This window comes from Lepus europaeus, chromosome 5, assembly GCF_033115175.1.
Source record: "Lepus europaeus isolate LE1 chromosome 5, mLepTim1.pri, whole genome shotgun sequence".
Lineage (NCBI taxonomy): Eukaryota > Metazoa > Chordata > Mammalia > Lagomorpha > Leporidae > Lepus > Lepus europaeus.
Genome location: NC_084831.1, coordinates 67,897,223 through 67,912,966, shown reverse-complemented (window position 1 = coordinate 67,912,966; position 15,744 = coordinate 67,897,223). Strand labels below are relative to the sequence as shown.

Here is a 15,744-nt window from a genome sequence, read left to right as displayed (position 1 = left end):
CCGATGGCAGGAGCCAGGTGCTTCTCCTGGTCTCCCATGCGGGTGCAGGGCCCAAGGACTTGGGCCATCCTCCACTGCCTTCCCGGGCCATAGCAGAGAGCTGGACTGGAAGAGGGGCAGCTGGGACAGAATTCGGCACCCTGACTAGGACTAGAACCCGGTGTGCTGGCACCACAGGCGGAAGATTAGCCTATTGAGCGGTGGGGCTGGCTTGTGATACATTTTTAAAAGTTTCTTTGAAAGGTGTAAAGATATAGACAGAGAAAAATCTTAGTCCACTGGTTCAAATGCCTGCAACAACTGGCACTGGGCCAGGCAAAAGTCAGGAGCTTGAAACTTAATCTGTGTCTGCCACATGGATGGCAGGGACCCAAGCATGAGTGATCACCTGCTGCCTCCCAGAACGCACATAGGCAGGAAGCTGGAATTGAAAGTGGAACCAGGATTTGAACCCAGGCACAGCAATATGGGATGCAGATGTCCTAAGCAGCATATTTACCACTGCACCAAACACCTGACCCTGTGATTCATTTTATCTCTAAATAAATATATGTGTGTATACTGTGTGTTTGTATATGAAAGGAAGAGTTGCATTTCCATGTACAGCTCATGATAACCACAGCTGTACATATTTACTATGGCTGAATTTGAATTTCAAATTCTAGTCCATTGAATATGAATGTCAGAATTATATAAAAATTGAATATGAAGTATGAAATGATTCAGAATTAATTACTAACAACTTGCTATTTTGCTGTTATCAATATCACCTTTAGAATATGCTTGTCTGAAAAATTGATTTCAGACTTACTTAAAAATCTGTGAAAAATATACAATGTTAAATTTTCCTATATTAATCTTGTAAAACAGGTTTCATGTTTAATAGCAGCACTTACAGATAAAAAAACACATTCTTTACATAATCCATTTATGTTGATTAGAAATTATTAGAATAGGAAAATGCTATTTTTCATGAGTGTTTAAATCTCACTACTAGCTGTATATACATTTTTTAAAGATTTTACAGTGTTTTAATTCCCATGAAAAATTCATGCAATCACCATAGATAAAGTCACTACAAAATCTTTATTCCTGTGGGTTTTTGCAGATGCCAATGTTGGCTGTGGAAGTTCCCCTGACCTTCATCCTGTTCTTATGTTCCTTTCACTGTTTTCTTGAGGTCTTTTTCTTCTCATACAGGCCATGTCTTGCAAGTCTATGTTTGGGTTCATTTTTCTTGACATAATCCAAGGAATTATAAGTCATGCTAAATCCCATTGTCTTGCCACATGCAAAATTTCTGAATCCAAATACAAAGATGACATTAGGAGTGGTCTTGTACATTTTGGCTAGTTTTTCCTGAATTTCTGTCTTTTGCACAGTTGCCTCCCCAGGGTGGAGCACACCAATGACCATTTGTTTCCTCTGAAGTAGTTGGTTAGTCATGAACTGTTGCTGTGGATTCGTTCTGAGAGGAGAAGCACAAAGTCACCACACAGACACTGGGATTTGGGTGAAAGCGGGCTAGCGGCGAGCAGCTCACAGACTCGTTTATTTCAGTTGGTGCGGCAGCTTATATAGCCGAGGCAGCCAATCTGGTCAAGGGGCAGTGTATGTCATAACCAATCACTGCCTGTGGCCAGGCAGGCTCCTTTGCCAGATGGATTCTGAAGCCATTTCCTGAGTAACTGATGCTTGCTTGCCAGCGCCATCTTGGCACGGCCATCTCATCCTACCACGATGAACTTCCTGGTAGGAGTAGTTACTGTGTCATTCATGATGGCAGTTGACCCTCTCCCAGCCAGGGAGGAAATGTTTGTGTATTCATTTTTGAAAATTTCTAGAAGATGTCAACAGGTCATGTTCAGGTGACATTCATTCAATAGGTATGTTTGGAATTCCTGCTCTTCTTTACTACAGACAAGCCATGAAAACTATTATTATTTATTATACCATCAATCTATCAATTTTCTCTCAAGAGTCAGCAGACCCATGTTGTGGTGTCGTGAGTTGGGCTACCACTTGTGATGCCAGCATCTGTTATGGCCACTTGTTCAAGACCTGGATGCCCCATTTCCAGCCCAGGTACTTGATAATACACCTGCTAAAGAAGTGGAGGATGGCCCAAATGCTTGGGTCCCTGAACCCATGTAGGAGACCTAAATGAAGCTCTAGGCTCTTGGCTTCAACCTAAATCAGCCCTGGGTGTTGCAGCCATTCAGTAGTGAGTCAGAGGATGCACAATGTCTTCTCTAACTTTGCCTTTCAAGGGAATAAATAAACCTTTCTAAAAAAAAAAGAATCAGTAGAAACTTCCTATATTATGAAAAGATTACCAATCATATGCTAGTATAATGCTTGATATTACTTATGCCTAGTGTGTCAGTTTTCCTCTGAAACTGAAATACTTGCCCAAATAAATAATAAAAGTTTATGACAAAGAAGCATTGTTTCTGCATGTGTAATTTAAATCATTAATGGTCAAAATTCAACTTTTTAATCAAGATGATTAAGTAGATCTATAATCCTAGTAAAGAAGTTTACTTGAATTATCCCTAATTGTTTTATATCCATAGCTTATAGTTTAATTTCAATTTATTTCCTTTTCTTACTGTACTCATTTTAAAAAAATTTATTTCGGGAGCTGGCGCTGTGGCATAGCGGGTAAAGCCACCGCCTGCAGTGCAAGCATCCCATATGGGCACCAGTTCAAGTTCTGGCTGCTCTATTTCTGATCCAGCTCTCTGCTATGGCCTGGGAAAGCAGTAGAACATGGCCCAAGTCCTTGGGCCCTTGCACCCACATGGGAGACCCAGAAGAAGGTCCTGGCTCCTGGCTTTGGATCGATGCAGCTTTGGCTGTTGTGGCCAGTTGGGGAGTGAACCAGCAGATGGACAACCTCTCTCTCTCTCTCTCTCTCTCTCTCTCTCTGCCTCTCCTTCTCTCTCTCTGTGTATCTATTACTTTTAAATAATTAAATAAATATTTTTTTAAAAATTTATTTTGAAGGGGAAAATATTGAGAGAGAGAGAAAGAGAGAGAGAGAAAGAGAGAGAGAGAGAGAGAGAGAGAGAGAGGTCTCCCATCTGCTGGTTTACTCTGCAAATGCATATAACAGCCAGCTCTGGCTGAGAGCCCAACTCAATCTAGATCTCTCACATGGGTTGCAAGGACCCAAGTACATGAGCATCATCTGTTGCCTCCAAGGGCATGCATTAGCAAGGAGCTGTAATTGAGAGTGGAACCAGAATTATCTGGATTGACACCTCGGTCCCAAGTGGCTCTTAACTGCTGTTCCAAAAGCTAGTCCACTGCATTCATTTTAATGGTTGAGATTTGCCATCCTTTCTGAAGTTATTTCTATATCTAAGGGGTACCAAATTAAAACCCACATGAGTTTCTGTTTTAAAAATTATTTTAATAATATCTGTGACTTAATTTTTAAGATTCAATATGATTTATACATACAAATCTAAGAGCATAATGATATTCCCTCCCTCCCTTCTTACTTCTACCTTTCTTTTTTTGCTTTTGAGATAACATATTTTAAACTTGCACTACAGTAACAAGGCTTAATACTTTACAATTGGTACACAATTTAAAAGTCACAAAAGAATACACAAGAATATAAGTCTCCCTCATCTTATCCCATCACACATTTCCTCTCCTGAGACAATTGCTAGTTCCAGTTCCTGTGTATTATCAGTCAAAATTATTTTACATTTTAAGATTGTTTAAGAGCCCTTCATTTAATGGACACTTAAACAATTATAAGTATATAAATGTTTTAAAATTGAGGTGATCACATTGCTAAATTAACTTTCAAAACTAAATTTTTTTCTCACATTCTGGAAACACTATCATGATTATATGAGCACCTTGTTAAAGATTGGTGTGGAGACAATCAGCTTTCTAAGTAGAGGCAAAGTTCTGGGGTGACTACCAAATAAATATTATTTTAAGGAAAGTAAAAGGTGTTCTAATTATTCAGATTCACTCAATATACCTAAAGGGGATGATCTACAAAAAAAAAAAAAAAAAAAAAAAAAAAGAGAGAGAGAGAGAGAGACGTGATGTTAAATAACAAAGACTTGACTAATAAAATTTTAAAGGCCAGCACTGTTTTCCTTCTATTTTTGATTCAAATAAGAATTAAGTGTGTATGTCTTGAAAAGCCAGTGAGATGATTATGCTCATTATTCATAGATGAAGGAGTGATCTGTCAGATGTTATGATAAGGTAATTTGGGATGCATTTTGTCTATTTAGCTCCCACTTATAGTTGTCTGAGCAACAAGAAAGAGTAATAAAAAAACAAACTCTTAGCCCTTCATACACCTTTAGTAATTACTTTTGTTGAAAGGCTATAAAGACCAGCGCCGTGGCTCAACAGGCTAATCCTCCAGCTAGCAGCGCTGGCGCACGGAGTTCTAGTCCCGGTCGGGGCGCCAGATTCTGTCCCAGTTGCCCCTCTTCCAGGCCAGTTCTCTGCTGTGGCCAGGGAATGCAGTGGAGGATGGCCCAAGTGCTTGGGCCCTGCACCCGCATGGGAGACCAGGAGAACCACCTGGCTCCTGCCTTCGGATCAGCGCAGTGCGCTGGCCGCAGTGGCCATTGGAGGGTGAACCAACGGTAAAGGAAGACCGTTCTCTCTGTCTCTCTCTCTCTCTCATTATCCACTCTGCCTGTCAAAAAGAAAAAAGAAAAATAAAAAAAAAGAAAGGCTATAAAAATGTAATCTGAGTTTTTTTTTTTTATTCACTTATTTGAAAAGTGGAGTTACAGAGAGAGAGAGAAACAAAGAGAGTGAGATTATCCATCTGCTGGCTCACTCCCCAAATGGCCAGGAGCCTTACTTCTAAGGGTACAACTCCGCAATAGCTAAGACATGGAATAAACTCAAATGCCTGTCAATGGAAGACTGGATAAAGAAATTTTGGGGGTGCCAGCACTGTGGCGTAGCAGATAAAGCCGCTGCCTGCAGTGCCAGGAATCCCATATGAGTACCTGTTCGAGAGCTGGATGCTTCACTTCCAATCCAGCTCTCTGCTATGACCTTGGAAAGCAGTATAAGAAGGCCCAAGTCCTTGGGCCCCTGCACCTGCATGGGAGACCTGGAGGAAACTCCTGGCTCCTGGCTTCGGATGGGCTCAGTTCTGGCCATTGCATCCAGTTGGGGAGTGAACCAGTGGATGGAAGGCCTCTCTCTGACTCTCCTTCACTCTCTGTGTAATTCTTTCAAATAAAATAAATAAATCTTTAAACAAAAAGAAATTATGGGATATGTACACTATGAAATACTACACAGCAGTAAAAAAAATGAAATCTGGTCATTTGCAAAAATAGATCAATCTGGAAAACTTCATACTTAGTGAAACAAGCCAGTCCCAAAGGGACAAATACTATATGTTCTCCCTGATCTCTGAGAACTAATAGTGCACCTAAAACAAAAGCTGTAAAAGTGAAGTTGACATTTTGAGAAGCAGTGACTTGAACGGCCCTCATCTTGACTGTCGAGGAACAGTTTTTTCCTTTTTTTTTTCTTCTTCATATTGTATGTTGATCTTTTTACTTAGCATAGAGTTAATCATATGTATATAAAGTCAATTGAAAATAGATCTCAGTTAAAAATAAGAGGGGAAATAAGAGAAGGAGGATGAAGTTTGTAACTATAAAGCTGTATAGTTCTGCATACATTCCTATAGATTTACTTCTAAGGGTACAGTTTAAAAACTTGTCATGGGACTCCAAATCCCATTAAAATTGGTGGTAAAAATGCCATCTGAACTGTTAAAGTGATCATATTAAGTGGTAAAGTGAACATATAGATAGGATTAAGTGTTAAAAGAGATCATATTAATAGCATCAAGTGCCTGGTAATAATAATAGAAAAGGAGGGAATGTCCAACATGGGAAACAGACCTCACAGCAGACTCATAGAATGACAAGTGCTTTAAGTAACACTCTGACCTCGGCATCAACCCTTAAGGCACTCAGATTGTGGCTGAAAAGCCCATGGGAATAGCTCAGGCTTAAAGCCAAGACATTGTGGTAAAAATTATCCTACATGAAGGATCTCTGTGAGACCCCAGTGAGAAGAAGGGACATCAAAGAAGGATGTACTTGTCTCTGAAGGGAGGAGAGAACTTTCATTTTGCTTATTGCCTTGTCTAAATACTGATGGAGTTTGTGGATTTGAAAGGCTTCCATAGCTTTGGCAGCTCATGTCAAGAGCCTCGGGTGATCACCGACATCATAAATAAGAGTGTTAATTGTCAAATTAACATTAGAATTCACTGTGCAGTTACTCCCCATGTAGGACCTCTGTCCTTAATGAGTTGTACTATGAGAACTAACTGCAAAATTTGTTCTCAAACAATACTTTATACGTTGTATGTGTGGGTGGGTGCAAACTGTTGAAATATTTACTTAGTATAGAGTTGGTATTCTGTATATAAAGTTAATTAAAAATGAATCTTAATGAAGAATGGGGTGAGAGAGGGAGTAGGAGGTGGGACAAGAGTGGGGTGGTAGGGTGAATATTGGGGGAAAAACCACTATGTTCCTAAAGTTGTACCTATGAAATTTGTATTCATTAAATATAGGCTTAAAAACAACAACAACAACAAAAAAGTAAATAATATAAATCACAACCGGTTAAGTCTACTTAGTCCAGGCAATGGAAACTCAAATGCAAGCAGGATAGAATAAAAGATTAACTATAAAGTATAGGAAAGCTTTTAAGACACAACGTTCAGATGAGCTAGCTAAAGCAGGAGCCATGCTCAAATAGTGTATAGTATAATAAACTTGAAAGACATTATCAGTATCATCCTTTACTTTTTCTCAGATTATAAAATTATTTGACACATTTTATATTTCAGCATGAGTTTAAAATTCATCCAAAAATAATCCTTCAAAACTAACACTTCTTTCTCAATTATTGGATGCCAGACTTACCTTCTAAGTTAAATGTAAACTTAAAGTCATTTTTAAATTTTATTAGAAACTTGAAAAACTTGGATTATTATCAAACACCTGGAAACAGGTTCATGAAATTAAAAGTTCATCTGTGCCTCCTATTAAATTTCTGAGTCTGAAATTCTTCAAGATACTCTTCAACCTATTTTTTTTTCAAAGGTCTTGAAAAATATAATTACTACAATCATTATAACAGTTTACATTGGTCTCCTAAAAAAAGTTACATTGGCAAAAATATTTATTTTATTTTTTTTTAGCTTTTATTTTATTTTTTTTAATTTTTTTTTATTAAACTTTTATTTAATGAATATAAATTTCCAAAGTATAGCTTATGGGTTACAATGGCTTCCCCCCTCCCATAACTTCCCTCCCGCCCGCAACCCTATTATTTATTTTTTAATTGCTTTTCTTTTTTAAATTTTATTTAAATTATACAAGTTTCATGTATTTCATATGTTCTGATTTAGGAACATAGTGGTACTTCCCTCCCCACCCTCCTTTCCACCCATGCTCCAACCCTTCTTCCTCCTGCCTATTATATTTCCCCTCTAATTTTTACAAAGATCTGTTGTATTTACATAGGTCAATGTAACTCACCCACTACCAAAATCTCAACTCACACACATAATTGAAACACAGAGTGGGCAGCTGAAGAGAAGCTGGAAGCAAGGGAAAGGAATCAAATAGACCTTTCAAACACAAGCCCTTAGGGGATTTCTCTCACAAAATCACCAGATTCTTCATTAATAGTAACAGCAGAAAAAGAGAGGCAAGATATTTTTTAGCTGATTTAGTTTTAATTATACCCCTTGGATGGCCCATATTTTGAGTCAGCTGAGTCATTAGTACTGTGTCAGATCTGCCCAGTTCGAGTGACATTCTGGAACTCATCAAGGGTAAATTGAAATTACCTCAGTGAAACTTGGAAGAAGCCACAAGTGCTCTGGTAAGCACCCTGAGCGCTCACTGTGTCCTTGAACAGCTGTTTGTGGTAATGTGAGAGGTCAAACAGACTTTGTGGCATTCTTCAGGAGCTGACAGAACCTCAGCTGAGCAGTGCTTCTAGACTTTGGGTGGGCTGTAAATGCAGCTGTGTGAATGCAGACAGATGTAGCCAGGTGACACCAAGAGCCTTCTAATGAGAAGCGAGGGTCTGATAGGAGTTGTGGGCAGCGGACGGTCCCAGAACTTACTCATTAGGCACGAATAGAGAATCTGTCAGAAAATAATGGCTTTTAGGACTTTGATTCTCATTCTGATACTTGATATTAATGACCCTTCAGGATGGTTGATATCATCAGAATTTCATCTGCCACAAAAAAAAAAAAAAAAAAAAAAAAGAAGAAGAAGAAGAAAAAGAAAAACAGTGAATGAGTCAGTTTCAGGATGAGGATAGAAAAGCTCTCCCTAAAGTGACAGTTTAGGGAGTATAACAACTAGTGTGGATCTGAGATAGCACTTACCTCCAAACTGTGTTCCTGCCTCTGAATTCTATCAAATGGATTTTTGTTTGGGTCTGGGCTTTGTTTTTTAGTGATTTATTTTTACTGGAGTTAGCAATGTCCAGGGGACATGCTCGAGCTTGACTAAACAAATTGAATCTCTGGTCAACATATTCATTATATTGAGCCAAAAAAAAAATCCAAAATTTGAAACACAGCACTTTGCTTTTGATTTTCACCAGAGCCTGCATATAATGCATTGACCTGTTAGAGGTGTGTCTCCCTAATCATTCTGTGTCTGTAGCATGCAAAGCTCTGTGCTAAATACTGCTGTAGGAGACTTTGATCAGCAAATTTTTTCTATAAAGGCCACGTAGTAACTATTTTAGGCCTAGCTCCAAGGGTGGCCAGTGGAGAGTGTACTGTGATCCATGAATAAGTAAGTCGAGGTGGTTAAAGTACATTGAGAAGGAATATAAAGCTACAAAAATATTGTGGAGCTTGAGCCAGGATTGAATTCATAGGTTCTTAAACATGAAGCCAAGACATTTGGAAATTATTAAATAAATGCTGGAGAGGCACTGCAGTTTTTAAAACAATGAAGTGACATCACCACCTGTCAGTGATATCAGTGATGTGCAAGATGACTTGGATCAGGCAGCCTGACTGCATGCAGGAACCCAATTAAGAGACCATGGCAATAGTCTGGAGAGAAGATAAGAGAACCTGGTCCAGGTCCAGGCAGCAAGAACAGAAGGGAAGGGGTAGATGAAAGACACATCACAGAGAAGGAGTCCAGGAAAGAGAACTTGTCAATTGAATATAAAAGGTAAGCTAAGAAAAAGGGAAAGTCAAAGGGAACTCCAACATTTTAAGTTTGGGTGATTGTAGGCACACTGCTTTTGTGAGTTAGAGGTAGGAAAGGGGAAACCTGCCAGTGCATTTGTAGTTGGAATCCTCTCCTTACTGTATTTGGAAAACAGATGTAAGCTAGCAATAGTACTTTTGTAGTCTCACTTTTGAAAGTACTTTTATGCTAGGACAGTTCAGTGTGAATAGTTTTGGGTAGCCTTCTGATAAATGTCGGTGGGAGCAGCTTGTTTTGATTTGCAGACAGGATGAGGGAGAGAATTTGGCATATTTCTCTATAACTATTCTTTTTGTATTCTTTCTGGGACCTGGTGGTATGCAACCCATTTTTAGATTAGGACAGTTGTTCTCAGCACTTGTGGTGAAAATAAAATTGAATTTGCTTGAGGAAAAGGCACAGCTCAGACAGTCCTGTAGTTGTAATGATTCAGAATGATTTTTCAGTCACAGCCTGTATTACCTATTTTAATAGTTGTCTTGAGAGCTTTATAAATTTTGCAAATTAAATCCTTGGTCTTTAAAAATAACTCATTTCCTACAGAATATCTGGGATTATGAAAAATGCCCTGCATTCAAAAGAAAGGAGCAATGATAAGATGCTATAACTTCTGAAAATTTAAATTGAGCTAATGCTATATTTCTTGACTTACAAAATGGTGCCTAGGCCATGTGTTGTGTTTTGCTCAAATTCAAGTTTCCAATAATTGTTTTTGTTTTGTTTTTGTGGATAGAGGGACTATGTCTAAGGCAGGGGTGGGGAAGCTTTTTTCTGCCAAAGGCTACTTGAATATTTATAACATTCGTGGGCCATACAAAGTTATCAACTCAAAAATTACCCTGCTATAAGTTTATGGAATTTTGAATCCCACCTGCTGTTCCCTTGGCAGGGTCACAAACGATTTCACAGACCAACAGGCTAGACGTTCCCCACCCCTGTGCTAAGGAAAGGAAAAGAAACAGTTAAATGCGAAAATAGAAGATAATTATAACTACCTGAAAAGTACACACACACACACACACACACCTGTTTTGAAAAGAAAATTCCTAAAACAATAAAGGGAATCTAATATAGGAATAAATTTATAAATACTAATGTTCCTACTATTTGAGATTCTTGAATTCTTCATTCATAATTTTTGGTTTGTTCAATATCTTTCTGTGTTTAAATAAAATAAAATGAACCGGTTTGGCCAAGGAATATGATCTTCTATTACTCCTAAACAATGTATCAGAAAAACAAAGCAGGCTTGAATATATTATCCTCCCTGGCCACCGAATAGAATCCCTGAACACCTACAGGTGTGAATTATTGAGAAGCGCTACCTCACAGTGGAGAAAAACTGCTACTGGAATGGCTGTGTGAGCATGGAGTTGTCCCTGGTGCTTTAGTGTGTCCTTGGCACCAAAAAAAAAGAAAGAGAAATCATGGTGTAAAACCCTATATGGAACCAAAATTCAAATTGATTCCCATTCATCAGTGCCAGTAATTAGGATGTGGATTTTACTTTTTATGAAATTTCCATTTGGATTCTGCTTCTTTCTTTATGTCCTGTCCTTCCAATTGTTAAATTATTTTCATTCACCTTTCCAGTATGCCTGCTGACTATATGACATTATAAATATATAACATTGGCCATTATAAGTATGAATTATAGCATGTATTACACATAATATAAATACATAGATGTAAATATGTAACATTACAGAAATCTGATGCCAGAATGGTGACTAAGCTGGCTGTGCATTCTGATCACATCTCCCTCCCTCTCTCTCTCTTCTCTTGGTAGTTATGATCACACACAAGGACTTTGACAATTGCAAGATTGCTAATTAAAGCCGCCCGTGTTCTAGTTTGTGCTCCTTTAGTTTCTCACCTGCAGGCATTTGCTATTAGGCGTGGGGCTATTGAACAACCACTCCTACAAGATGAGAAACTGATGGGTCAGAGTACACTTGACACAAGTGCTCGCCTCACATCCAAGCAGGTGTTAGCTTTCAATGGTTGTTCACCGAAGAAACCAGACTGCATTCTTCCTTCTCTTTTTATTATTATTCTCATATTCTTAAATCAAAGTAAAATCTAAAGTTCCTGGGTTGAAATTGGATTTAAACAAATAATCATTTGTTTCTGGATTGGCCTTGATTAACTTTCTCTTTGAAATATCCATTTTGTATTGTGGGTGAAGGGTTAGGGTAATGTATGTGGTTATTTTTAGATATCACTATTTTGAACACTTACAAAAATTGTAATAATGCTAATGTAACTATTAAATGAAAAAGGGAAGACATTGAGAGTTAGATGTTTGCCTGCCACTGTCAGTATCTCTCTCAAGCTGCTTCAAAAGTCAGCTTACCTAACTATCCCTAAAGCCTAAAGATATTCTTGGGATACTCACAGAATTATTGATATGCATGAAAGTAATAAACACCGGATTCTAGTCCCGGTCGGGGCGTCGGATTCTGTCCTGGTTGCCCCTCTTCCAGGCCAGCTCTTTGCTATGGCCAGGGAGTGCAGTGGAGGATGGCCCGGGTCCTTGGACCCTGCACCCCATGGGAGACCAGGAGAAGCACCTGGCTCCTGGCTTCGGATCAGCACGGTGCACTGGCCGCAGTGCACTGGCCGCGGCGGCCATTGGAGGGTGAACCAACGGCTAAAGGAAGACCTTTCTCTCTGTCTCTCTCTCTCACTGTCCACTCTGCCTGTCAAAAAAAAAAAGTAATAAAAATATAGCAAAGCTTTACCAGTGCTCATTACTACTGCAGTGCTACTACCACCCTAAAAAAAAAAGTGGAACTTCAATATGCCTATGCTAAAAGATTAGAGCACATATGTATGCCCTCAAGATCAAGAACATTTGGCTATGAAAATTCTAATGTGCAACTTTTTAATTTTGTCATCTTGTCAAAAGGTTGATTTTTTTAATTAATTAATTTATTTACTTGAGAGGCAGAGTTACAGAGAGAGAAAGGGAGAGACAGAGAGAGAGGTCTTCCATCTGCTTGTTCACTCCCCAGATGGTTGAAACTGCCAAGGCTGGGACTTTCTGAAGCCAAGAGCCAGGAGCTTCCTCCTGGTCTCCCACATGGGTGCAGGTTCCCAAGCACCTGGGCCATCTTCTACTGCCTTCTCAGGCAGAGAGATGGATTGGAAGTGGAGCAGCTAGGATTCAAACCAGTGCCCATAGGGGAAGACAACGCCAAAGGCAGATGCTTAACTTACTACACTGCAGTGCAGGCCCCTGATTTTTTGTTATCACTAGCAGTTTTTTCATCATTTCAAATAAATAATGACAATGTTGTTGCTCACTTTCAAGACATAACTTTGACCTTTCAAATCACTTGTATGCTGAACAAGATAAAATATTGGGAAAAGAAATATTTCAGTGGAAAACCTTGAATATCTCTGATAGATCCTGGTTTGACTTACGACCTTTATCCAGTCACTGAGGCTCTTAGCCAAATTTACTCGAAACTGAATTTGACATCTAGCTTACTGAAGAGCTAGGGGAAGATTACCATTTTCAGGCCTTTTATTTCATTAATGCTCTATATACATTGTTGTTAGAATAGTTGTAACTCTCAAGGTGGCATGTACCAATGCCATCTCACTAGTCCAAGTGATCAGTTTCAGTTCATAATTGATCATAATGATAGGATTAAGAGTCAAAGAAATCACATAAACAAGACTAGTGTCTGCTAATACTATCTGATAGAATTAAAAAGGAGAGAATGGGCCGGCGCCGTGGCTCACTAGGCTAATCCTCCTCCTTGCGGCGCCGGCACACCGGGTTCTAGTCCCGGTCGGGGCGCCGGATTCTGTCCCAGTTGCTCCTCTTCCAGGCCAGCTCTCTGCTGTGGCCCGGGAGTGCAGTGGAGGATGGCCCAAGTGCTTGGGCCCTGCACCCCATGGGAGACCAGGAGAAGCCCCTGGCTCCTGCCATCGGAGCAGCGCGGTGCGCAGGCCACAGCACGCCAACCGCGGCGGCCATTGGAGGGTGAACCAACGGCTAAAGAAGACCTTTCTCTCTGTCTCTCTCTCTCACTGTCCACTCTGCCTGTCCAAAAAAAAAAAAAAGGAGAGAAGGATACAACATGGGAAGCAGGATACACAGCAGATTCATAGAATGGCAAATGTCCTATACAGCACTCTGGCCTCAGAATCAGCCCTTAAGGTATTCGGATCTAGCTAAAATCCCATGAGTATTTCAGGCATGGAAAGCCAAGACACACTGGAAAAAAAAAAAAAAGGACCTAAATGAAAGATCTCTGTGAGTGAGATCCCAGTAGAAAGAACAGGCCATCAAAGGAGGTACCTTTCTCTGAAGGGAGGAGAGAACTTCCACTTTGACTATGACCTTGTCTAAATATGATCAGATTTGGTGAACTCAAAAGGCTTCCATAGCCTTGGCAACTCATGACAAGAGCCTCAGGTGATTACTGACACCATAAACAAGATTGTCAATTGTTAAATCAACAACAGGAGTCACTGTGCACTTACTCCCCATGTAGGATCTCTGTCTTTAATGTGTTGTATTATGTGAATTAACGGTATAACTAGTACTCAAACAGTATTTTACACTTTATGTTCTGTATGGGTGCAAACTGTTGAAATCTTTACTTAATACATACTAAATTGATCTTCTGTATATAAAGATATTGAAAATGAACCTTGATGTGAATGGGATGGCAGAGGGAGCGGGAGATGGGATTGTTGTGGGCAGGAGGGAGGTTATGGGGGGAAAAAGCCACTGTAATCCAAAAGCTGTACTTTGGAAATTTATATTTATTAAATAAATGTTTAAAAAAAGAATAGTTGTAACTCTACTCTCCATAGAAAGTGAATATAGGCAGTCAGTCCTCATTTGATAGTTCTGTACCATTAAAATGTACATATAGAAAGGGAATGAAGAAGAGAGAGGAATGTTAAATGGCTATTTATTCTATACCATGTATTGCGAAGTGGAAAATCACAAAACGAAATAGTTTAAACCCTTTTCAAATAAAAAAACAGCTATTTTGATGTTGGCATACTTTAATCACTAAAAGTATTTTTCAAATAAAAAACCCAATAGTGAATAAACCTAAGAATTCTGAGAGACCTTTCTTAATCATGGTGTAACAACTGACACTTTCATTGTGCTGGTTTTTGCAGATACACATCTGCTCCATCTTTCCAAAGTATTGGCTATGAGTGGCATATCATTACGATGTTCTTCTCCCTTCCTAGATTTTGTGCAGTAAGCAAGAAGTCATTTTGGTCCCTTTTAATTCTTTATTCCTTTTTGTCCTTAGGAATTGTACAGATGTCCTGTGCTGCCTGGTCTTCCTACTGTTTATTTTTGGCTACATTCTTTTAGGACTTGTGGGTAAGTAAATACAGGTATAGAAGATACTTAAACTTGCCAATAGAATAGTAAGTCAATGTCATATTTTAAACATTAAGTGTTTTCTTTCAAATGCCTACTTATTGATTTCTATCCTTCATGGAGGGAATATGCTTCATTAGGACTCATTGAGTAGCAGACAGGATAAGCAATAAACCCAAAGAATTTTAGTCAAATGCAAGCCCAAATTACTTAGTAAAAAATTGTAAAGAAGGAAGGAAAGAGCTTATGGTTTCATTTTAACTATTTTTACTTTTAAAATTCTGTTAGGAAACTAATAATATTCATGTTACTACTTACTAATAAGAACTAAGTCCTAGATCATTTAAGGTAATATATAAACTTCATTTTTAAAATAAAAGTAAGAAGGAGGACCAATTATTAAGAATTTCGCTAGATAATTCATTAAGATACATGAAGTCCTAATCTCTTTCCCACCAGAAATATTGCATTGTTAGGTTAAAGATAATTCCATGAAAATGAAAACAAAAAGGACAAATATAAAATTTTTAGTTTGCATTTTTAAGAAACAGAGGAACCAGTGTGACTATTTTCTGTAAAATGATTTCATAATTGCATGTGAATATATCATACATTTTTCTCCAGAGACTTAATCCTGTTTTAGATGTTGACTTAGAGAACTTTAATATGTTCCTGTTAGGGTGAGGACTTACAGTCAAATATTAGTTTCTAGCACAATAGTTAATGGCATGGAGTTAATGTTTAAAGAATGCATTAGCAGAAATAAAGCCGTACCCTTGCTAGGGAACAACGAAAAAGTATTTTCCCTGTTCTTCAGTTTTAGCTTCCTATAAGAGAAATACTTGGAAAACAGCTATTGCAAGTTATTTCCAAAAGATAAATCTCAATATTACTACACAAAAACTACACAGAATTGGAGAATTTTAAAAATTAAGACATGAAAGTAGAAAGGAAGAGAATAAAAAAGCATAAACCATGAAACTAAATAATACATTCTTCTGAGGCTTTCAGAAAATTCTTTTGTTATTTATTAAAATATCTTGACTTCAAATGTTAATGTAGTTGTGGCATAATATATAATCTGTA

At 38.5% G+C, this 15,744-nt stretch overlaps 2 protein-coding genes across 8 annotated transcripts in view; one reads left to right on the top strand and one right to left on the bottom strand.

Moving 5' to 3' along the window:
• The window catches only part of SLC44A5 (solute carrier family 44 member 5), a 440,515-nt gene that overhangs the window by 331,040 nt on the left and 93,731 nt on the right, over positions 1 to 15,744 (top strand). For all 7 annotated transcript variants that reach the window (XM_062191562.1, XM_062191561.1, XM_062191559.1 and 4 more), the window contains one exon: positions 14,585 to 14,658. In XM_062191562.1, coding sequence (XP_062047546.1) covers positions 14,585 to 14,658 — 74 coding nt within the window. The remainder of the gene's footprint in view (positions 1 to 14,584; positions 14,659 to 15,744) is intronic.
• On the bottom strand, positions 1,165 to 1,778 carry LOC133760807 (small ribosomal subunit protein eS24-like). The gene is made up of 2 exons (XM_062193400.1): positions 1,740 to 1,778; positions 1,165 to 1,449 (listed from the first exon to the last, which is right to left on the bottom strand). Exons 1-2 carry the CDS (start codon positions 1,776 to 1,778, stop codon positions 1,165 to 1,167), a joined length of 324 nt encoding a protein of 107 aa, XP_062049384.1.

Excerpts from the sequence above, each read along its gene's own strand:
- LOC133760807 (XM_062193400.1), bottom strand. The coding sequence starts at position 1,778 with ATGAATGACACAGTAACTACTCCTACCAGGAAGTTCATC. Across the intron at positions 1,450-1,739 it reads CTCCTACCAGGAAGTTCATC|TTCATGACTAACCAACTACT; the intron begins GTGGTAGGATGA and ends CCACAGCAACAG.